Source organism: Panthera onca, chromosome C2 (genome assembly GCF_046562875.1).
Source record: "Panthera onca isolate mPanOnc1 chromosome C2, mPanOnc1 haplotype 2, whole genome shotgun sequence".
Classification (NCBI taxonomy): Eukaryota; Metazoa; Chordata; class Mammalia; order Carnivora; family Felidae; genus Panthera; species Panthera onca.
The window spans coordinates 138204768-138229474 of record NC_138347.1 but is presented as its reverse complement, the minus strand read 5'-3'; the positions used below and the strand labels follow the sequence as shown (position 1 = coordinate 138229474).

Genomic DNA, 24707 nt, shown 5'->3' with positions numbered 1-24707 from the left:
GAATTGTTCAAAATTCAGTTTAGCCACCTGACAGTTAATCTGTGATGTGTTTTCCTTAAGACTTAACGTTGCCATCCCAGATGTGCTCAGGCAGCCAGATTATTTTGCCAGGTAATTAGCAGAAGTCTTTGGTACTGTGCACTTTCTTCATTGTGATTGCTTTTTTTATGTTTGTTTTTCCTTAGCTAAGATTTTTTTTTTTGACAAAATGTAACTTGTTATGAAGAAAGATCTGGAGAATTGGTTTACAAAGTTCACTTAAAATACAAGGTGTATTCAGTAACAGAGGAAGGAGAAAAATGCAATTTTTAGCTGTCATGTATGATTTTCATGATTGAAGGAATTACTTATTCTAAGAAGTAGTGGAAAGCAGCTTTCACTAAGAGTTCCCAGAAGACCTCAAAGGAAGCGACATGATCTTAAATCATGTTCTTGATATTAAAATTTGTTTAGAAGGGTAATTATTTAAATGGAGTAGCTTTTTATAATCAAATAGAGCAACAATAAGCCTTTACCTGCAAACTATAATTTATTGATACCAGATATATTGGACTGGTACACATTTTTAGGAGCCAAGGTTACCTCTCTTCAGATTTGTTATTTAAAACATACATATTTTTAAATTGTTTAATGTTTATTTATTTTTGAGAAAGAGACAGTGTGAATGGGGGAGGGGCAGAGAGAGAGATGGAGACACAGAATCTGAAACAGGCTCCAGGCTCTGAGCTGTCAGCACAGTGCCTGATGCAGGGCTCGAACTCATGAATCACGAGATCATGACCTGAGCCGAAGTCAGACGCTTAACCGACTGAGCCATCCAGGCACCCCTATTTAAAACATATTTAGGAATGACTTCTAGTTTTATTCTAAAACAGGACAAGGTTCATACAAATACCATTCCTTTTCTTCTAAGATTTCCTTGAAATAAATCTGAAGAAATACAAAAAAAAAAAAAAAAAAGACAAAGCTGCAGAAGAACAAAGACCCAGAACATGTTTGGGTCTCCAAAAGATAAAGTTTTAAACATTTCTGGAAGCCAGATAGATGGTGGATGGATGTGCACAGAAAAATAAAGTGGAGAAAAGTAGGAAGCCAGGACGTTGGAGAAGGTCTGGAATTAGGGCCTGTAGGTATAATGATGTGTGAACAAAACAGAGAACATGAGATGATATGGCCAAAAACATGGGTTTTGATCAAAAAGAAGAAAATTCATTCTAAATTAAAGTAAAATACATTTATAGAAAAAGACATAAAACAAACAATAAGAAAGTGTGGTTTGTATATGTCGTAGTCAAAAATAGGACAGAATTTCGATCATTTGATGGATAATAAAGTGGAAGCTATTTTTCTCTAAACTAAAATAGTCTCTTTTGAACAGGCCAAGATTCAAAGCATTGGAATCATAGAAAAAGAAATTGAATCCTATGACATTACATAATCAGCAGACAAAAATACTGATAAGGCCAACACAATGGTAATGTTGTAATTACAACGTAATGTTGTTTATTAGCTTTTAAATTTTAAAGTTCCCCTTGAACAAAGCCTGGAAGAATGGGCCTGTAATTAGAGGCCAGACTATTTCAGTTAGAAAATTTTGAACATTTTGAAGGGTAAATATAGTTGAGAGAATTTGGAAATTGACAATTGAAGGCAAAAAGATGAAAGAAAACTAATAACTCAAGCAGGAAATTTGAGATCCTGACTCAAGTTAATGGAATCAAAGGTAAATGTGGACTAAATATTATGTGTAGTTGTAAAATAATAGAATATTCAAAGTAAGAAAACTTTGAATGGCTATCGAAAGGAATATGAAAAGAAAAAAAGTACAGTGGTATCTATATGTTAAATTCTCCTCTTTATAAGTGTCTAGAGATAGAAATATGTTAGTGTGTTATTTAGAGCTATGATGTCAACAGGCATAAAGTGATAATATTAATGTAATAATAATAATAATAAACATTTCACACATTTACCTCTGGGGTGGGAGGGTTAGAGTGGAAGAATTTTTCTTTTTATCTGAAAGTCTGGTGTACTATTTGATTTGTTACCATGTATGCATTATTTGATGAAAATAAATAAAAATAGAAAAGAATTATATACATTCAGAGAGTCCCTATGAAGAAAGCCAGAAGTGCATGGGAAATACAAAATGCACAATGTAGTGTTCCAACTAACAAAATAACTTCTTAAATCCATCGTTCTCAACAATGCTTGCTCCCAGGAATACATCTGAGATTTATTTGCAAACCCCTAATTTATGTTCTTACAATTTATGGTTTGTACAGTTTTTGCTGTGGTTTATGCAAGAGGCCACCAGTAGTCCAACAGCACTGTTTTTCAAAGGTTTATATACACATTTCTATATGGTAGACACCAAAATTGTTTAAAATGCAAACAAAATCTAATATACCTTCATGGTTAAGAGAGACCCTTAGGTATTGGATCACCTTTACTTTGGGTTCAGGTTGGTTTAATCTTTAGGATTTCTGGGAATACCAGATAGCCCTGTCTTCATCCTTCCTTGATCTTAACAATTGAGAACAGCTTGCTAACCATTTGGAATTCATAGAATCTGATTCAAGCTTTTAACTAGTTCAGCTTTACATTAGTTATTTTAATTTAAATCCTTAAAAAGGTCAGGAAGTGAAAAACAGGCAAAGTAGAGAAAGAGAGAAAGAGAAGTGAATCAGTGCTTTAGAAACACTTTGGGGGATTAAAAATAGCCAACAGTAGAGGCACATGGGTGACTTAGTCGGTTAAGTGTCTGACTTCGGCTCAGGTCATGATCTTGCGTTTCATGGGTTCAAGCCCCATGTCTGGCTCTGTGCTGACAGCTCAGAGTCTGGAGTCTGTTTTGGATTCTGTGTCTCCCTCTGCCCCTCCTCCACTCACACTCAGTCTCTCTCAAAATTAAAAAAATAAAAATAAAAAAGGTAGCCTACAGCATAATAAAAGTAACTCAATTGTTAGAAATACTTTATGATAGCCTTTGTTCTGGTGTGATTTTTTTTCTCAGTTCTTTTTTCTTGAAGGTGTATTTCTTCCTGTCCTTTCCCAATTCCCAACAACCCCAAATTCAGTTCCAGTTTTTAAATTGAGTCCAGAAGTTTCTTACGTTATTCCACATGTCAGAGTCGGTGCAATTTGTAGGAAGAACACTAGACTTCAATAAACCTGGATTTCAGTCTTGGAGCTCCTTGAGAATATGAAGTTTACCCTGGTAGATCATTCTCCTGGCTGTTCCTCAGTTTCCATTTCTGTAAAATGAGGGCAAAACCACATCCTTTATAGGATTATTTTGCTAAAAATTATTTGTTGATGGAAATGAAGACATTGGTTTCCTGGAAACACATGGGGAAAACATTTTCATCACAGGAAGTTGATTCTGTTATCAAGCTTTTAAGTGTACTTCTTAGCCACCCACCACACAGGTCCTTTTAAACACTGACAGAATTTCCCTTGTGTTGGGGCTCTGGCTGTGTACCTTTTACAAGCTCCTCAGCTTATGCTCAGTGTGTATAGCCAGGGCTAAGAATGGGTGCCTTCAATATACGGCAGGCATTTTCAGAGGCATATTATTATTTTCTTTCTCAACATGCAGTTTATTTTGAGTATTTACATCAAAGTCTCAAACACAATTAGCCTCAGATGACTGTGCATTTTTCTATACAATTGAACAGTGTGCCTTCAATCAAGAGTGATATCTTGGGCTGCTTTTTAAAAAAGTGATTGACAAAATAAATAAATAAATAAATAAATAAATAAATAAATAAAGCGATTGACAGTTGGCTAGAATAAGCTACTTTTACATATCTAATTGCTTTCTTCAACAATAAATCTTTCTTGAGCATTTTCTGTGCTTAGACACCTGTTTTTTGAAGACGAGTATTTTCAGTTTGGGGAAGGGAGAACTATAAGCAGAATGTTTGAGTGGCAGACAACGTGTGACATGATGCTGGAGTGTGTAGGGTGTTGTTAAACTTGAGAGGAGGAGTCTTTAGCCCTACATACTAAGAGAGCAGATGAGTTCCTCTTGGAAAAGATGACATTTGGAGTGATAGACAGGAATTATACATGTAAGAAATAAGTCATAAAGGTTGAAGGAAGGAAAAAGCCTTACAAAATACAAGGACACAAAAACCACAGTTAGATTAGGCAGGAAATTGCCGGTAGATCTATATTAAGGGAATATAGTATCAGAGGCAGGGAGGAATGGAAATGAATCCGAGATACGGGCCTGTGCTAGTTCATGGAAAGCAGCGTTTGACAAATACAAAATGCTCCTTTGTGGCTTGAATTCCATATCACTGGCTAAGGGAAACAGGTGTATAGGAAACATATGGGGGCAGGGGTAGGAAGCGTGTGTAAGTTAGTGAATGAATACTTTAGTGCAAGGAGGTGTAGAATATTTCAAGAAATGATCAAGTCTAGCCAAACACAGGACAAAATAAATGGAGTCATGCCAAGTTCCAAGTAGCGAGAGACTATGTAGGGAATTGGTGGATAAATACTGGTATGTAAATTGGTACCTTAATAATATGCATGGCACGCATGTATATACACATACACAAACATGAACATCCATATACACAGACATATATGTATATTTATGTTCTTAACATAAAAACAAGCAGGAATATTCTGACATGGTTCATTTTAATATGTGTGTTATCTTCGCATCTTCATGCTAGAACAGATCATATAGATTACCTATGGAGATGGAATTTATGTAAAAAGACCCCAGACATCTTTATCCTTTCTCAAAAGCATTAAATGGTGATGTCAACAAAGAAACAAACAAAGAACAAGAAAAAAATACAGTGCAAGATATCTGCCCATAAATATATGTCATTTGTAATTTAACCAAACAATTAAAATCATGATAATCACGTAGATCATACTAATGTGCCACTATTTAAACTTTCTAGAGACTCATAACTTTCATTTTGTGACATTTCAGAAACACCTCATCTCAATTATTTGCAGGCTTGCTAGTAAAGATCTACACTCCTTCTTTCAATTCCATTCTCCTCTCTCTGTGTATTTCAATACTTGGAACTTCTTTCTTCTTCCAGATCCTTGGGGATTGCAACATTCTTTGAGGCTTATACTGATCATGTTAACAAGACAAAGAAACTGAATTTAAAGGGTGTCTCAGTGGCTCAGGCATTTAAGTGTCCCAACTGTAGCTCGGGTCTTGATCTCATGATTCATGAGTTCAAGCCCCACACCAGGCTCCCTGCTGTCAGCACAGAGCCCACTTCGGATCCTCTGTCCTCCTCTCTCTCTGTCCCTTCCCCCGCTCAAAAATAAATAAACATTAAAAATAATAATAATAAAACCTCTAGAAAAAAGAAAAGAAACTGATTTTAAGTTTTACTTTTCCTTTAACCAAGAAATCCTAGAATTAGTGCCTGAGTAAAATTTTACAGTGACTTCTAGATTTTCACACTATCCCTTCCATTTATTATGGGTTGAATTATCCCTCAGAAAGATATGTTGAAGCCTGAGCCCCACAGGACCCCAAAACATGACCTTATTTGTGCAGAGGTTATCAGGTTACAGTGAGTTCAGTAGAGTGGTCCAAAATCCAATATAACCGGTGTCCTTGTAAAGGGGAAATTTGGACACAGAGACAGACACGCATAGGAAGAATGCAGTGTGAAAGCGGAGGATTATAGTAATCCTTGGCATCTATAAGTGAAAGATTGCCAAACATTGATGGGAAAACACCGAAAGCTAGGAATAGGCAGGAAAGATTCTCCTTACAGTTCTCAGAGGAAGCACGGCTTTGCCAAGACCTCAATTTTGAACTTTTAGCTCTCAGAAGTGTGAGATAATGCCAACAAATTTGCCATATTTCGTTATGGCAGCCCCAGGAAATGAACACATGGTTAAAATATTAAAAAAGAAAATTTTAAAAGGCCAACTGGGGGCACCGGGGTGGCTCAGTCAGTTAAGCATCTAACTTCGGCTCAGGTCATGATCTCGCAGTTTGCGGGTTCAAGCCCTGCATAGGGCTCTGTGCTAACAGCTCAAAGCCTGGATGGAGCCTGCTTCAGATTCTGTGTCTCCCTCTCTCTCTGCCCCTCCTCTGCTTGCAGTCTGTCTCTCTCTCAAAAATAAATAGACATTAAAAAAAGTTTAAATTAAAAAAAGCCAATTAGCATAGGACTTTCACATTTTAATTTTTCAAGCCAGAACTACCTACCTACCTACCTACATAAATAAATAAATAAATAAATAAATAAATAAATAAATAAATAAATTCATCTGATAGCATCACGATTCTGTAAAAGAAAGGAGTTCAAGAGAAAAGTAGGAAGGACATACTTCCAGAATAAGAGAAAATTCTTTCAATTTAGCCACGTTTAATTTATGTGCAACAGTATATTTGTCCGTACCTTTCCGTTCATCTCACAGCACAGCAGATTTCAATACCTGACCCATAGTTTAGTGACCTGCCTGGGAACCAGATGTGTTTGTGGACTTCTAGTACAGCAGGTAATAGAATAGATTTCTAGAATTTATTTTCTTGCTCAGTCAATAATATCATGCTCTCTGGGGCGTTCCATGTAAATGGAATCCCAACTCTGGAGTTGTTTGGTTTAATTACTTTAAATCTTATTCAGAGACCAACCCTAAAGTCTCTTGAGAAACCTGACTTCCTGTACAGACAGGCTCCTTAAGCATTTGCTGTCTTTGGAAGAGATTTTGCTATTTAAGTCCACCAGAAGCAGGATTCTCATCAAAACATTTGAGTTAAATTAAGTCCCTGTAATGCTAATAACAAAGTTTTTAAAACATCTAAATTAAGCCCTGCAACCTTCTCTACAGGGCATTATTAGTGTGATCAGGCAACTTTCATTCTTTTCAGACAAACTTAGTATTCTTTTGACTAGCAAAAAGTATAACATTGCAGAAAAAGGGAGCCCATCAGTGGAATAAAATCACCTTTCCTTCCTTTTTTTCTCCAACTTCCTCCCCCACTCTAGGGTATAGCTTTTCTCATTTATAAACTGAGAAGTTTCAATACATTTTAAATATATTTTGAGTTCCACAGAAAGGAATGAGAGCCACAGGGCATATAAACATGTGTGAAACATAGATCCCACCCACTGAAAATACCACAAAGAGATAATTTCTAAAGTTGTAACCAGGATTGAACTTCCATGACTGAGAAATTGTATTGGTCACAATTTCATATTTGCACTTGAAAATCCTAAAATGCGTGTATCTGTGTGTATTCCATGACTGGGCCATAATACATTGGTTAAATGCAGTTTGCATGATCACGAAGGATTCTGAGAAAGGTAATGTCTTAAAATCCCCTCAAGCTAATCCATCATTTACTTTGAGCTTTTTAGATTTCACTTTATTAGCCTATTCATAGAACATTAGGAAAAGGAGCCATGGCAGAGATCTACTGACAATGAAATCTCTCACATTTGGACATGTCTTGAGTGCTTGGAGAGCATCCAAATGCCTTTGCTCAATCAAAGTCAAGTACTGGTTTTTTTGAGGAAAATCATCTTCTCCTTAACTGATCAGGGCACCAGTATGGCTGTTAGCCTTTGCTGAGGAAGATGCCTGGTGAAAAGGTGGCCTCATGTTGGCACATAACGAGTAGATGAAAGAACCTATCAACAATTGCCCTGTTGCTTAGATGGAAATATATGCAAATTCTACGTGCTAGCTTGTAATTCTAGATTCTACTCCCCAAGTCAATATCCTATATCCCGTATTGTATCACGGAATCATTTCTCCTGTGACTTTGCTTCCAATAAGCTTACTTTACCTTCAATGCCTAAAGTTTCCTAAATCCATGTTTTCTCACTGCTATTGTTAATACCATTCCAAGATTGGTATTATGTTCTTTTTATTGGGTTTCAATATTATTCAGTTTACTTAGCACCTCAAAAGACATGCATTGAGCCCATGATAAGTGGGAGCCACTCCACTAATTTCCTGAGAAAAAGAACAAGGAGACCCACCCCTGCCTTGGCTTGACTTTGTTGGGAGAGACAAACAAGTTAAGAGATATCATCGATGGTATGATGGAGTGTTTTGCTGGATAAGTGGGAGGACTTAGCCTTAGCCCATTTGAGAGAAGCCAGCCAGGTATCCTGAAAATTTGAGTCCTGAAAAGTGAGTAAGTGTTAGTCAGGGAAAGATGAGCTAGAAAGCATGGGGAAAATAGTTTTCAAGACAAAAAAAACTGGAATATACAAAAGAATTGAAGGTTGTTGCTTTGAAAAATGGCTATACCGTTAATGAACCTATGTGACTTATATGTGTTATATTTTCTACTTTATTTAAATCAGAAGATTGGGGCATGGCCTGATTAATGAGATCCATGGGAATAAGGCTACCTCCAGTTGAATGAATTTATTTGTTGAATGAACTCTTGTGTGTCCTTTGCTGTTTGGCAAAAGCAGAGAAACCATGGAACTTCATGCGTATCTCCATTCAGCACCCCCATATACCTCGCTGCGAGCTGTGTCTTAGTCTTGGGTGATTGGTATTCCTGTTAAATTCCCTACCAGCCCAAATTTCAAAGAAAGGAGAATAAAGGCATCATCCCTCAACTTATTTTCACTCACATATGATCTACTGAGGGATTCGCATGTGAACATTTACTTGTAGATCTTTTAAAGTAAGTAAAAAGCATGATAAATACTGTAGCGAAACCCATATTCACCCAGAATTTTATAGCTGTTAATATTTTGTCACTTTTGCTTCTAGTTCCACATTTTAGAAGGAATGAAATGTTATGGATGTAGCTCTCGTCCTCTGGAGCCACTGTCCCAGTCACATTCTAAGATCCCCAAAGACAACAACTGTTGTGAGTTTGGTATGCATCCTTCCTTCCACTCTAGTATACATGGGTATGCTCTTAGATACACATGTTGTGTGTCCACAAACCATTTATAGATTGTGTGTGTGTGTGATTATTGTTAAGTCTATCTTATGGTGGATTTCAAGCATGTACAAAAATAGAACAGTATAATAAAAACTCATATAGCCAATACCTAGCTTCAGTAGTTAACAACTCAGAACCAATCTTACTTCGTCTATATCTCCACTCACTTAGCCCCCAAATATTCTCAATTATTTTGAAGCAAACATAGCCATAATATTGTTTCCTCAGTATATATTTTACTGTGTATTCTAAACGATGACTTTTTTTTTTAATTTTTTTTAACGTTTATTTATTTTTGAGACAGAAACAGACAGAGCATGAACGGGGGAGGGTGAGAGAGAGGGAGACACAGAATCTGAAACAGGCTCCAGGCTCTGAGCTGTCAGCACAGAGCCCGACGCGGGGCTCGAACTCACGGACCGCGAGATCATGACCTGAGCCGAAGTCGGACGCTTAACCGACTGAGCCACCCAGGCGCCCCAGCGATGACTTATTTAATACATAGCCACACAACAATTATTACCACTAAAAATCAAAAATAATTCCTTACTGTGAATATCCAATTCCCCCCGCTGTTGTCTTGTAATGTTTATTAAATAGTTTGTTGGAATTTTGATCCAGTAATACCCATTGTTTATAATTGATTGCTAGGTCTCTTAAGTATGTTTAAAGTTATAGGTCTTCCCCTATTACATTCTAGCTATTTATTGATTTCATTAGTGTGACGACTTTTTTTTTTTAAGTTTATTGATTTATGTTGAGAGAAAAAGACGGAGCGGGGAAGGGGAAGAGAGGAGAGAGAATACAAGCAGGCTCCACACTGCCAGCATAAAGCCCATCATGGGGCTTGAAACCACGAACCGCGAGATCATGACCTGAGCCAAAACCAAGAGTCGGATGCTCAACCGACTGAGCCACCCAGGTGCCCTGGAGAATTTTCCTTTGATAATTGAAGTCTAACTGACACATTACTTTCAGGTGTATAATACAGTGACTCAACAGTTATGTACAGTATGCAGTGCTCACCAGCATAAGTATAGTTACCATCTGTGATCATACAACGCTATTACAATCCTATTTCCCTTTGCTGCACTTTTCATCCCCATGACTTATTTATTTTATAACTTGGAAGTTTGTGCCTCTTAATCCCCTTCACCTATGTTGCCTGCCCCCCCTCCTCCCCTGTGGCAACCATCAATTTGTTCTTTGAATTTATGAATCTGTTTCTATTTTTGTTCATTCATTTGTTTGGTCATTTGTTTGTTTTTTAGATTTCACATATAAGTGAACACATATGGTCTTTGTCTTTCTCTGACTTATTTTCCTGGGCATAACACCTCTAGGACCCTCAATATTGTGAATGGAAAGATTTCCTTCTTTTTTGTAGCAGATATGTGTATGTATATAAATAGTTAAGATATATAAATATATATAGATAAGGTATATAAATAGATATATAAATATATAAATAGATATATAGATATAGATAAGATAAATATATACATATATATGTATATATGGCTGATGTATGTATGTACATAATAGATAAGAAAGATGTGGTATATATTGTATGTATTATATACACACACACATACCACATCTTCCTTATCTATTTATATATTGATGGACCCTTAAGTTGCTTCCATATCTTAGCTATTAAAAATAATGCTGCAGTAAGTGTAAGAGTCCAAATATCTTTTCAAATTAGTGTTTTCATTTTGGGGGGTAAATAGTCAAAAGTGGAATTATTGAATTATATGGTAATCTATTTTTAATTTTTTGAGGAATGTCCATACTGTATTTCACAGTGGCTGCACCAATTTACATTCTCACCAACAATGCATGAATATTCCCCTTTCTCCATCCATGTAGAGACCTTTACCATGTTCTTTTGTCCCTGTATTTCCTGTTTGCTGTTGACTTATTTTTGAGAGAGAGAGAGACTGAGCGTGAGTGGGGAACAGGCAGAGAGAGAGAAAGAATCTGAAGCAGGCTCCAGGCTCTGAGCTGTCAGCACAGTGCCTGATTCGGGGCTCGAACCCATGAACTGTGAGACCATTCCCTGAGGTGAAGTCGGATGCTCAACTGACTGAGCCACCCAGGTGCCCCACGTCTCTATATTTCCTAAGAATGGGTAATTACATCCAGAGGCTTGATCGGATGTAAGTTTGTTATTTTGAGCATGACTTCCTTGCAAGGGGTTTTGTAGTTCTTCAAGAGACACCTGATATTTGGTTGTCTCTTTTGGTTCATTAGCTAAGTAATGGGCATTTCCTGGGCACATTATTTCTTTAGGAGTTATAAAATGATGCTATCCTAATCGTTCCTTCTTATTTTACTTATTGGGTATGCATGTGTGATTTTTTTGTAAGTTCTGATGTCATATTGCAGATATTCTGACACATTATATTTTGTTTATATCCCCATGCTGATAAAGAAATATTTAATGAATCCCTTGTAACTTCTGTATGGTATTTTATTTTATACCTCTTTGAATATTCATTATTGGCTAGTTAGGTTGTTTTAAAGTTTTTACTGATACCAAAAAAAACTACAGGGAACTTCCTTGTAATAATCTTCTAGTGCACAGGAGCCAGAGTTTCTCAGAGCTTGAATGTTCCGATCATATGTTCAGTTCATTTTCAGTTTTACTGGGTGATGCCAAATTTTTCTGCACTTTTCCCAAATCCTTGTCAGTACGAAATGTTGTCAGACTGTTTTTGCCTTCTGTCTTCTTGTTATTTTAAACTTTACTTTCACAATAACCAATACATTTTATTTTTTTAGTGACCGTTCAGATTTTCTCTTCTACAAATTGCCTTTTAATATGCCTTGAACATTTTGGCTTTGGTATGTTATCTTTTAGAAATCATAGTGATTTCTACAGCTCCTCAAATAACCTTTGATGATTTGGATGTTGCAGACATTTTCTCCCATCCACGCCTGTGTGTGTATGTGTAAAGACATTGGTATTTTTCTTTTGCTGGTGAAGGAAAATCTAGCACTGTGTTTATCAACTGGGAAAATGGTGGTGCCAGACTACCTGAATTCGGATCACCAGTCTAGACCTGCCTACCTGTGAGAGCTTAACTTCATGTCTCTGTACCTAAACATTCTCATATGTAAGATGGGAGCAAATAAAGTATCTACTGCTGTGCCTTCTGCTCAGTTTTGCTGTGAACTTAAAACTGTTATAGAAAAAATTAAATTTATTAAAAGGAAAAAACCAAAGTGTCTCCCTTACAGGGATACTGTAAAGACTTAATGAGACATAGAGTCCTTATTGACAATGCCTCACACGTCTAAGTGCTCATTTAAAATTAGCTATTGTTATTTTTTTCAATTACACGGTTGATTGTAGTTAAATTTATGTGTTTTTTTTCTGGATGGTTTTGGATCACATGGACCCTTTAAGGTATCTTTCTACTCTTTTTTTAGGTTTTTTTTTGCTTCTGGAAAGGAATGATGATATTCACTATTATTGCTATAAAATAGTAATAGAAGAAGCAGTTACCTTTATTGCACGCCCAGGCACAGGGCTAGGTTCAGTATACACTTTATATAGTTCATTATTCGAAATAACCCAATGTGATTATCACTCCATTTTAGAGGTAAAGACATAGAAGCTTAGAAAGATTAAAAAAGAACAACTAGCAAATAAGAGCAGCAACATTTCAGACTACATCTTAACCATTTGTTACTTCCTATTTGGGGGTGCAAAGAGGAGGGATTAGACTCACTGTCACATGTTACAGCTGTAAGAACCTAGAACAGGGATGTGGAGAATTGGTTTGTTGTGCATTTTCTACTACTGGTACTCACATCTCTGGGCTTTAGTGGCCTTGTCAATAGAATGAGAAGGCAAAATACGATCACTCAGATTCTTCCCAGCTCTAAAATGCTGTGGTTCTTAACAAAGTGACACCAATACAGATGATCTGTGCCGTGCTATTTAAATTGTGACAAACTAAATATCCAACAACAGGCTAAATAAATTGTGGTACAATCATGTAATGAAATAGTATGCCACCATTTAATTGGTAAATATGAAAACTGGTGCTAAATGAAAGTATTCTTAAGATATATTGTTAAATGAAAAAAAAAAGAAAATATTCTATATTATGTTTATAGCTGTGTAAAAATATGTGTAAAGATGCACAACTGTTGTGTAATAAAGAATTTGGGCCTCCTTGTCCTCAGTGTTTAGATTTTAGGTGGAGCTCTAGAATCTTGGTATTTCCTGAGTGGTAAGTGGCTTTGTGAATCATGCACACCCTGGATCACACCTGGGTTTACGCTAATGAGATGACTCGGGCTGGAGGGAGGCCGGTCACCAGAAAGGCCAACCAGAAAGAGGATTGGGTTTATCATTCTGGATTTCCAGGAAGGGAAGTGGGGCTAGGGATTGAGTTCATTCACTTTGCCAATGATTCAGTCAGTTGGCCCTGTGTATGTGATGAAACCTCAATAGATATTAACTCTAGACGCCAAGGTTTGGGCCTACTTCTTAGCTGTGAGGGTTTGGGGAAGGGTGATGCATTCCAATTTCTTGGGGAAGTGACCTGGAAGCTCCATGTTCAAGATTCTACCAGACATCACCCTTTGGGACTCTCCATTTGGTTGGTCCTGATGAGGGAGCATAGGGCAGGCTGAGGGCAAGTACAGGCTAATAGCACCTCTCCACCCCCGGCCAGGTGGGATATGTGTGATATTTTTTGGACACTCCTGGCTACCCAAGAACAAAGGAAAGGGGTTTAAGTGCTTACCATGGTGATGGGGAAACTAAGGCAAATGAAAAATTAAATTCCCTTACTGCCTATAGCCTACTGACAAGTCCTTGAAATAGGCAGAGTGACCTCCCTCTAGGAGCTCCTCTGCCTTGATGATGATGGCACTTTGCTAGGGGCAAAAGGGAATCTCGGCTTAACATTATCCTGACCCCCAGGATCCTGTAAGTCCACCTGAACATATGAAAATTCCTTTGGAAGCTTCCTTTATCTCAAATCCCCCAAGATATATGCTGGCAATCATACTCCAAGCTTATGGCCCCCTGATATACATCTGAAGGGTCTCATGACTGAGGTTTTACTAAATGGTAATAAATGGCATTTTTCTAATGACACCAAGCCCCTCAAGGTCCTGGAAACCTTGCTTCCAAAATACCTTAGAGACTTAACTCTATCCCTAAACCCCTCCCAACCTGAGGGTGTATAATCAGATACTGGTCCCAACCCCAGTGCTGCTCTTTCTGTCCTTGGGTCTTGTCCCCATGCTTTAATAAAAATCACCTTTTTGCACCAAAGACTTCTTCAAGAATTCTTTCTTGGCTGTCAGCTCTAGACCACACCATCATTACCCCAAAACCCCCATCAGCCCTGATTTGTATCTTTTATAATAAAACTCTAACCATAAGTATAGTATTTTCTTGAGTCCTGCTAATCATTCTAGCAAGTTATCAGACCCCCTAATTTGTAGCCTGTTTGTCAGAAGTGCAGGTGGCATCGGGACTTCCAAACTTATGGCTCCATTCTGAGAACCTTCTAGATTGCTGAAAATGTCCTATATGTTTATTGGGATGGTGATTAACATGGAAGTATGCACAGGTTAAAAAACAACATTTTCACGATAGATAAACTTTTAGTGATAGATACACTTAATATATATACATTTTTAAATGTATATACATCCATTTAAAAAGTTAAAGCAGGGAAGTGGGCACCTGGGTGGCCCAGTCACTTAAGCATCTGACTTTGGTTCTGGTCTTGATCCCCTGGTTCGTGAGTTTGAGCCCTGTGTGGGGCTCTGTGCTCACAGCTCAGAGCCTGGAGCCTGCTTTGGGTTCTACGTGTCCCTCTCTCTTGCCCCTCTCCCGCTCACACTGTTTCTCTCTCAAAAAAAAAATAAACATTAAAAAAAAAAAAAAGTTAAAGCAGTGCCTGGGTGGCTCAGTTGGCTGAGCTTCCTACTTTGGCTAAGGTCATTATCTCCCAGTTCATGAGTTGGAGCCCCACATGGGACTTGCTGCTGTCAGTCTGTCCAGCACACAGCCTGCTTCGGATCCTCTGTCCCCTTCTCTCTCTGCCCCTACCCTGCTCTCTCTCTCTCTCTCTCTTTCAAAAAAAAAAAAATCAAAACATTTTAAAAAGTGAAAGCAAAATGTCAACATTGCAAATTTTACAAATGAACAAGTTTGTTGCAGGATTAGGATAATTAGGATTTTTTATTAGTGCTTCCTAGTATGTGAATGGAAGTAATATAAGCTCAAATTTTGTTAATTCATAGTTGACGTAACAAATCCACCAGGACCTCAGCCCAGTGTCACCTAATACTACAGAGTCACAAACATCCAGGACAAAGGACATCACAAAGCTTGATGTCGGTTCCTGCCAGAGACAGCAGGGCAGAGTGAGATGTTGTATGTCTTAGCTGGCTATGCCTCTTAGTAGTTGTGTGATGTTAGGCACGGGGCAATGAGAGCTTATAGTAAGTTGTTAGGATAAAAATGGCGCTCATAAACATAAAAATACACAGTAAATGCCTGTGAGCGTCACCTTTAGAGTTATTGTTACCAGTCATTGTTACATAGAAATATCAGGTGGAAGAGACAACCTTTATATTTCTGAACTTCTAAACTTTCTGGCATTTGCGTTTTTGTTCTTTGATTTTAAGACCGAAAGCCACAATAATAATAGGAAAAGAAAGAGAGGAAGTCTTTAAAGCAGAGAATATAAACTCAGGGCTAACCCCCATCCTCAGAAAATACAACAGGCATTTTAGAGAAGGGAATCTTGAGCAGTGGCTGTCCCTTCTATGCTCATTTACAAATCGATTTGGCAGAATGCCCAGAGGGAAGGGAAGGGAAAAGTAAGACCTGAGATAGAAATGCAAAGATCCTTAAGCCTAAAATGAAGAAAAACATATTCATTTGGCTTTAAGTAAGGCCCTAGCAGAGTTTGAAATTGAATTTTAGGCTAGAGTTTGGGTACACATATGAATAGGTACTGTATCATTCTTCACTTTTGCTTGTTTGGGGGGGTTGGATAATGTGTTTGGAAAATTTTAGCCATCAAAAAATCCCACTTTAGACATTAGATAAATATGTATGAAAATATCATGTGGAGTTTACCATTTAATTTAGTTTTTAATTCAGTGCTGCATGAGTTAAGTGAAATGTATTGAAGCTTTTATGGATCTGATTTCTTGTTGTTACATTTTTGGTTTACTTTTTGCTTTATGTTTTCATTTGTATTTTTATGGTGATTTTATTCCCAGGTCATTACTTTCTTAACTGTATGCACTAAACAAGGACGTTAAAATTTAAAAACAAAGAAAACAAAAGTTTTGGTTACATTATTTTAGAAATTACTTATTTAAAACAGATTTTTTATTGTAGGTCATCTCGGAGAATTTAATATTTTATTGGGCACTGTGAATGTCCAGCCTGTAGCACTGAGGTTTCCTGCAGTTTATTTTACCCAAGAACCCCTTTTTCTTGCCTATACACATTGGCGTCTCTTGAGACTGATTTTGTAGAAAAACTCCTCATGATAAAATGCATGCACACAATAAGGTGTCATTGTTTTCACGGATCACAACCTATGGTGGGGAGGGGGAACCAACACATAAGGCTTCCTGTTAAACAAAATGTTTGATTATAATGATGAATAATGGTATATTTAGACAAAATGATTGAAGTGGCTTGTTGATAATAGATGCGACTTTTACTTACATGTATCATTTATTAATTTTTTTAAAAATTTTTTAATGTTTATTTTGAGAGAGAGAGAGACAGAGCATAAGCAGGGGAGGGGTAGAGAGAGAGGGAGACACAGAATCTGAAACAGGCTCCATGCTCTGAGCTGTCAGCACAGAGCCGGAAGCGGGGCTCAAACCCATGAACCGCGAGATCATGACCTGAGCTGAAGTCAGATGCCCAACCGGCTGAGCCACACAGGTGCCCCATGGTATCATTTAATTAACTAACAACAGAACCGATTATTATTTATTATTTAGATTTTACCCTTTCATGATTCCTTGTTACAGACGGTTTTACTTAAAGATGTATATATTAGAGAGGTGAATAGGATTCATGCTCATTAATAAAGGCATTAAACTCACCGTTTTGTTGTATTGGATTTCTAAAATGATAAAGATAATTACTTTTGTTGATATAACTATAGTTTGTGAAATCCACCGTTGAAATATAATTCAGTGCGGTGGAGTTTTTTTTTTTTTTAAGTATACTGGGAAATAAAATTGTCTCTGAAGAAGAAGATTCTACTTTGCATTTTGAAATTTGATTTTACAGTCACAGTGATCAGAACATCATTCAATTCAAACAAAAGAATTAAATCTAGAGAATCTGCCACATTCACATTAAATGTCTAGTTCCAAAACACCTCCTACACAAATTTGGATGGAATGTGGTCACTGCTTCCCCAGTGTTACTTGAAAGACCAAAATAATATGCTGTGCACCAGTATATGATAAAAATTCAGCACTATTCATTTTCAGAGAGCATCTTTAATATAAATGTGTAATTTATTTATTTTTTTAAATGTTTATTTATTTTTGACAGAGAGAGAGAGAGAGAGAGAGAGAGAGCGAGCATGAGCGGGGGAGGGGCAGAGAGAGAGAGGGAGACACAGAATCTGAAGCGGGCTCCAGGCTCCGAGCTGTCAGCACAGAGCCCTAGGAGGGGCTGGAACTCACGGAGTATGAGATCGTGACCTGAGCCGAAGCCGGACGCTCAACCGACTGAGCCACCCAGGCGCCCCATATTTTTTTATATTATAGTATCCTTCTAAGGGGACTTCAGTACTCCTAAATGGATTCTAGGCATAATTCACCTTATCCCCAGATGGGAATGGGCCCCATTTATGCACCAAACAGATGCAGTAGCATATGATAAAACAGCTACCTCTAAGTCAGCGACCTCTTTCCGCTTTTAATTTTTCCTGAGGTGTTGGGCTGAAAGGGAAATTATCCCCAAGTGTTCTCTGTGATTGTTGTCAGAGAAGCGTTGCGATGGCATGTTTAAACAAGGATAAAAGTGATCCTGAGACACAGAATGATGGCTGTTGAAGCAGCCAGATTCACACATTTGTGTGGCTTCTGGCTTGTCAAACTCTGTACATTTTCCATTTAGGCTCTGAGGAAAGGAGGATGAAATGGGGTTGAGGAAGGTTTGGAAGATTAGCTGGGGTAGGGGACTTGAAGAAAAAAATATATGTGTGTGTATATATGTACATATATGTGTGTGTTTATGTGTGTGTGTGTATAGAGAGGGAGAGAAAAAAGAACTTATACCATGTTTGTAGGTCTAAGCTAAGAAAGAGAGAGTAGCCTTTTTTTTTTTCTTAAGTTTATTTATTTTGAGAGAGAGAGCACAAGTGGGAGGACGGGTAGAGAGAATGAGAGACAGAATCCCAAGCAGGCTCCAGGCCATCAATGCACAGCCCGTTGCGGGGCTCGAGCTCATGAACCCATGAGATCATGACCTGAGCTGAGACCATGAGTCAGACACTTAACCAACCGTGTCACCTTGGTGCCCCAAAAGAGACTGTAGCTTTAAATTGATTTTTAATGTGTAGATTAAGACACGGAACTGAATGTAGGAATGTACTTTAGACTGTGTGTTAAGACTCGAAAAGATAATAAGAATTAACTGGAAACAATTCCCATGTTCATCAGCTGACGGATGGATAAAGACATTGTGGCACATCCGTGTAAAAGGAATACTGCTCAGCAATAAAAGGAATAAGCTAATAATGCATGCCACAACATGGATGAATCTTAAAAGCATCATACTGAATGAAAGCTGTCGGGCAGGGTGCCTGGGTGGCTCAGTTGGCTCAGTGCCCAAGTCTTGAGTTAGGCTCAGGTCATGATCTCATGGTCGTAAGATCAAGCCTCATGCCCGGCTCCGTGCTGGATGTGGAACCTACTTAAGGTTCATGCGTGCTGTCTCTCAAAAAAAAAAAAAAAAAAAAAAAATGCCGTCAAGCCCAAAAAAACCACATGCTGTATGATTCCCTTTGGATGAACTTCAAGAAACGGCAAAAAGAACAGATAACAGACCAGTGATTTCAGAGGTGGGGAGTAGGAGTCATTATTGACCACACAGAGGCAGGAGGAAACTTTTCCAGGTAATAGAAATGTCCTATGTGATAATACTACTTTTACGTATTTGCCAAACCCCATCAAATTCTACACTTAACGTTGCTAAAGTTTATTATATGTAAATTATACCTAAAATAAAACTGGTTAAAAAGAAAGTATGATATGAAAAAAAAAAGTATGATAGAATTCACTAATAAGGAGAGAGGGGATCCTAGAATTTAAACAATTTCTGGAAATGACCAGAAAAATCATGGGGTAGCTGAGTTTCCTCCAGAATATGGGAAAGGATGAACATCAGATAAAAAAAAGGAAAGTGATGATGGAAGATAAAAATTATGACATTTTTTAAATAAAGTATACATTTTTTAATGTTCATTGATTTAAAAGAGAGAGAGAGAGAGAGAGAGAGAGAGAGTGTGTGTGTGTGTGTGTGTGTGTGTGTGTGTGTGTGTATGTGAGAGAGAGAGAGAGAGTATGAGATCGGGAAAGGGGCAGAGAGAGAGGGAGAGAGAGAATCCCAAGCAGGCACTGCACTGAGCACATGACCATGAGATCACAACTTGAGCCAATATGAAGAGTTGGACGCTTAACCAAATGAACCACCCCGGTGACCCCAAAATGGTCAAGATAAACCTTTTATCAAGATAAACCTTAAGTTATTCTTAATCGTTGTAACTATTTAATATATAAAAAGCCTAGCCTATCACTTAATAAATGCTGAGTGCTATTATTTTTTCTGTACATTAAGAATGCCTAGGTAGCCTAGTGGGAATTGTGACTATATAGACAGAAGCTTCCTCCTACTTACCTGTGAAGACAGCCTATGAGTGAGCTGGTTTTGATAATCTGAAATACACAAAAGGATGTGGAATTTGTCAGTGACTTGTTTAGGGCAGTCAACAAACTACAACGTATCACAGAAGCTGAATATTAGAGCATCATTTCACAGACACATTCTTAGCTTTGTGGTATATGTCAAATAATTTCTAAGCCATCTTAATCCATTGTGAGACGATCATAAAAACTTTATATCTGATGAGGGTTAAGAGTTCTAAAGTTTGCAGGCATTCAACAGAAGTAATGGCTGTATGCATAACGTTTATTTGGAAATGTTTCTTGGTCATGTGAGAAATTAATAGTGTGCCAACAATGACCATAGGAGCGTGAGACTCAAGTTAACTTTGATCTTCACATGTGCTGTGATAGAGAAAATATAATAGCCAACATTTATTGACTTCGTAATGTGCTTAGCACTGATTGTGCTAAATAAATTTCACATGTTATTACTGTTAAAACTCATCACCACCTCAGGGAGACACAGATAAGCAAAGAGATTGCACAAGTATTAAGAAGCAGATCAAAATTTTTATCTGACTCCAACAGTTGAGAACCACTGATGTAGACTGTAGGACAAAGCTGATGAGTTTTATCAGAGCTGGATTGCTGATACTGTGTGTTTGGTTGCACTTGACCTATCCTGAGAATATGGGATGGAGAAAGATAACTAACCTGGTCTAGACTGTCTGAGCCTCAAATAATAAGTTCATAGAATAGCAATCTATACTAAATGGTCAATAAATGATAGTTGAGTGAATTGATAGCTCTATACATTTGAATTCTTAGAAAGTAGGATTTATATACTACATTCTTAACATAGAAAAGGTACCGAACAAAGCATAAGGTTAATGTTGGATTATGGTGCATAATTTATTTCAGAACTGTTCATCTGACCAAGTCTATTCACAAGTCCATTTTTGGGGCAATGGCATAGACACACTACTGTGTAAGATTGCTGGCATTTGCAATAACTTGAGTTTTGATAAACCTTTAATTATATTTTAGGTTTATCAAACTGAGACAATTGTTGATCGTAAATGAGAAAAACAGTTAGTATGCAAACTCTAATGGGTACATTTATCATTTTCTTATCATACTGAGCTTCGAGCTTATTGTCTATTTTCCAAGAAAGTAGAAATGCTGTTTCTTAGAATAAAAATGTTTTTTATAATGTGAGCAGTAGATTCAAGCTGTACAGATTGGCTCTTTAATGAAATAGGCAACATTCCAATGGAACTGACAAGCTTTATTTCTATTTGTTGTATTTTCTTTCTCATTACAGATGGACCCGATTCAGAAAGCTGTAATAAATCATACATTCGGGGTTCCTCTTCCTCATCGAAGAAAGCAAATCATATCATGCAACATTTGCCAGTTGAGATTTAATTCTGATGTAAGTTTACCATTTAGTATTCACTGAAAAAATGTATTATGCTGTTCTAATCTTGCAGAAGAGATTCCTTAAACATTTTTCTTCAGTAACTGAGCATGTCAAAATTCAAAGATAATATTTTTAACTCCTTACGTCCTTTAATTTCAGAGTTTATTGTATTATTTTTGGTTGCTTACTATGGGAACATCACACATAGACAATATTTTGTACTTGCACTTTAATGGTATTTTATACTCTCTTGGGAATGCTGACTTTAGGTAATACACTTCCCTTTGGGGAATAGTCAAATTTAGGACCAACGAGACTTTTAATAAACTATTCCTCTGAAGTAAGATAGGTCCCAAATTGTATCTCAAGGCCAACATTTTGCTTTGTAAATGTTTTTACCTGCCTTGGTGGTTCCCAATTCCAGATCAACTCTTGTGTCCTTGATGATATTTGTGATAGAGCTCTTAAGTTATTACCCCAGAAGTATTAGCATTTTAATAGGGAGTCTAAAAGACCTCAAAGCACTCGAGCCCCTGATGAATAAAACTTACGTGGAAAACATGATAGAAAGGAGACATTTGGAGACCTGACCAGTGCTTTTGCAAATTATTCACAGAGAATTATTTGTACTTTCCATACCTTTTCTAAGGGTCAGAAAATCTCTGGATTCATCACAGTGAAGCTAATTTTGGCCTGTGGCCAATGTGACAAATACTGCCTGCCTGCTTTGGTGTGGAGTTGGTGCTGAAAGATACAGAAAAGAGAAGGAATGTTGGTTTAGAAGGACTAGGAATAGAATACTTTTTGATACTATAGGCAAACAGAGGATGGTAAAGTAACTCCTCTAAGCTGGCATTATCTTGCCCTAAATTGATGTGCGGTGTGGAGATGACCACACGGATCTGGATTCTGGAGAATGTTAGGCTTTCGAAAATTTCATCTTTCTAGGCAAGTGGGTCCTGTAGGGGCTCTGATGGTGAGAAGAGCATACAAAGTAATCAGGCACAGAAAATAGACATGACAGTAATAAAGCATCTTTTTTCTTCTGTGAGGATGTTTCATTTTGTTTAAGGATTGCTACTATCTTATGAACTCATACTAAAATCATCAGGTAGATTTATAATATTTCTTCTGTTGGCTTAGAAAAGAGTAGATTGCCAGCATAGCACCTGAATGGTATTTGTAGATATAAAAAAAGGGTATACTAGACATATGGCATTTTATTTAAAGAGCGGTTTAGGGGTTTTTGTTTTGTTTTGTTGTTTGTTTTTAAATACTGAGTGCTTTGATTGGATTTGAATTTTAAGACATTTGCCATAGTTTAATTTAATAACAGAAAATCTTTTCAACTGATAAATGTTATGTAATAATCTCCTCCAACTGTTGTAAAAAAAGAAAGAAAGAAAGAAAGAGTCCTCTCGACTTGTAAATTAGAGTTCTGAACTCAAAAGTTGCAATTTTGATCATTTCTAAACATTTAACAAGGAATCATATAGTTCTGTAATTGCTATTTTAAGTGGCTCTTTCTTGATTTCTTTCCTTCTTAAATTGTATCGATATTTCACTTTGGAACTGATCAGATAATGATATAAAAGTCTCCCAGGAGCCATATTGTCAGCTTCTTACATCTAATGGGGGCTATTTCAATATCTCCTCCTGCCAACAATTTCACTGTCAATATTTTCCTCTGTGTTAAGTAAACTTCCTGTAAACTGGGAATCAGAAAGACACTTCAAGCTCGTTGAACCCAATCTCCTACTAAATTTAAGAAAACCATCTGCCACATCCAGGCTCGGTCTTTAGTTGGTTCTCTCCAGCTATGGGTCACTCACAACTTAAAGACAAATGTTCCTTTCTTTGTTGTTTTTGTTTTTGTTTCTGTTTTGAATGTTCCTAATTCTGTAGATGGCTATCAAAGTCATATTTGGAGTCTTTAGAATTACTACTGGGTACGCATTAACATTAACATAATAGTTTCTTCTTATAAAATGTCATCTTGTTTTATAAAATGTAATCTCGTTTTATTTTCTTGATGAGAGAATAGCGATTTATTTTGCTAATGAAGTTTCAAGGTGATACAGAAATCAGTGTGTATTTATTGGAGACAGTTGCTTCTCATTTTCACAGTTTTGTTTTCAGGTATGTACATGACATGTGGTCCAAGGAAAATGGCCAAGGTATTTGGAGAAGTTAGACTAATCAGTCTGGGCCATAATTACACAATTGCAGACTTGATCATTCACTAGATGGTTACTGCATTTATCTTCTATTGCTGCTGTAACAAACCATGGCAAACAGTGGTTTAAAACATAAATGCGTGATTTTACAGTTCTGGATGGGAAAAGTCAGAAATGGGCCTCACTGTGCTATAAGCAAGGTGTTGGCAGGGTTATATTCTTTCTAGAGGCTCCAGGGGAGAATTCAGTTCCTTGCCTTTCTTTTCCAGATTCTAGAGGTCACCCTGTTTCCTTTGCTCATGACTCCCTTCCATCTTTAGAGCAAGCAATGACCAGATGAATCTTTCTCACATTGAATGACTCTGACCTTCACTTATCTGACTGCTTCTTCCATGTTTAAGGACCCTGATGAACACAATGAATTCATCTGGATAATCCAGGATAATTTCTCTGTTATAAAATCAACTGATTAGCAACCTAATTCCATCTGCTAACTTAATCCCCCTTTGTCATATAATAAAACGTATTCATAGTTTCCAGGGATTAGGACTTAAATATCATTATTCTGCCTAGCATGGATACTCATTCAGATGTTTGGCTTAGATTTGAACTGAATTTTATGGCCACTTGAATTTATCAGGTAATTACCCAGTATACTTTTGTTGCTGTATATAAACTGGACACATGTGAATTCATTGCTTTTACATTTTTATCTTGAACCTTAAATATAAATTCTCTAAACAGTGTTAATTTTTAAAATTGCAGATTAACAAAAACAGGAAGACCCAATGTTATTGGTTTTATAAATGACATAGCAACATTTTACCTATGATTTACAAACAAAATATAATTATTGCAAAGTTGAAATACAGGAGTGGAAACTCTTAGAGACTTAAAAATGTCTCCATAGCATTATTATGTCAATAAGGGAAACTAATGTGCAGGAAATATGAGATTTGTTTACTATTGACTGGTCATGTCCATAAATAGCAGTTTTATAAAATATTCAATACTGAATGCCAAGATCAATTGTATTTATCATCCATTCACCCACATATAAGAAAATAATCTCTAAATTAAGAGAAAATACAAATGTTTTCTAGATAGAGAGATATAGATACATCTCACATTTGACCATTTTAATCCCAGGAAAAGGCTTTATAATCCCATTACAACTGCATCTCCTCCTTCCGGGTAAATCTGGAATTTATAGTCCTATTTCCATTATTAAACGTAGAATTATTCTGAAAAAGTAACACTGTAATTT

The 24707-nt window shown here is 37.0% G+C and overlaps 1 protein-coding gene across 4 annotated transcripts in view; it reads left to right on the top strand.

Moving 5' to 3' along the window:
• Positions 1-24707, top strand: part of ZNF385D (zinc finger protein 385D) — an 889595-nt gene that overhangs the window by 749228 nt on the left and 115660 nt on the right. For all 4 annotated transcript variants that reach the window (XM_060638563.3, XM_060638562.3, XM_060638564.3 and 1 more), the window contains one exon: positions 21165-21275. In XM_060638563.3, the coding sequence (XP_060494546.1) occupies positions 21165-21275 (111 nt within the window). The remainder of the gene's footprint in view (positions 1-21164; positions 21276-24707) is intronic.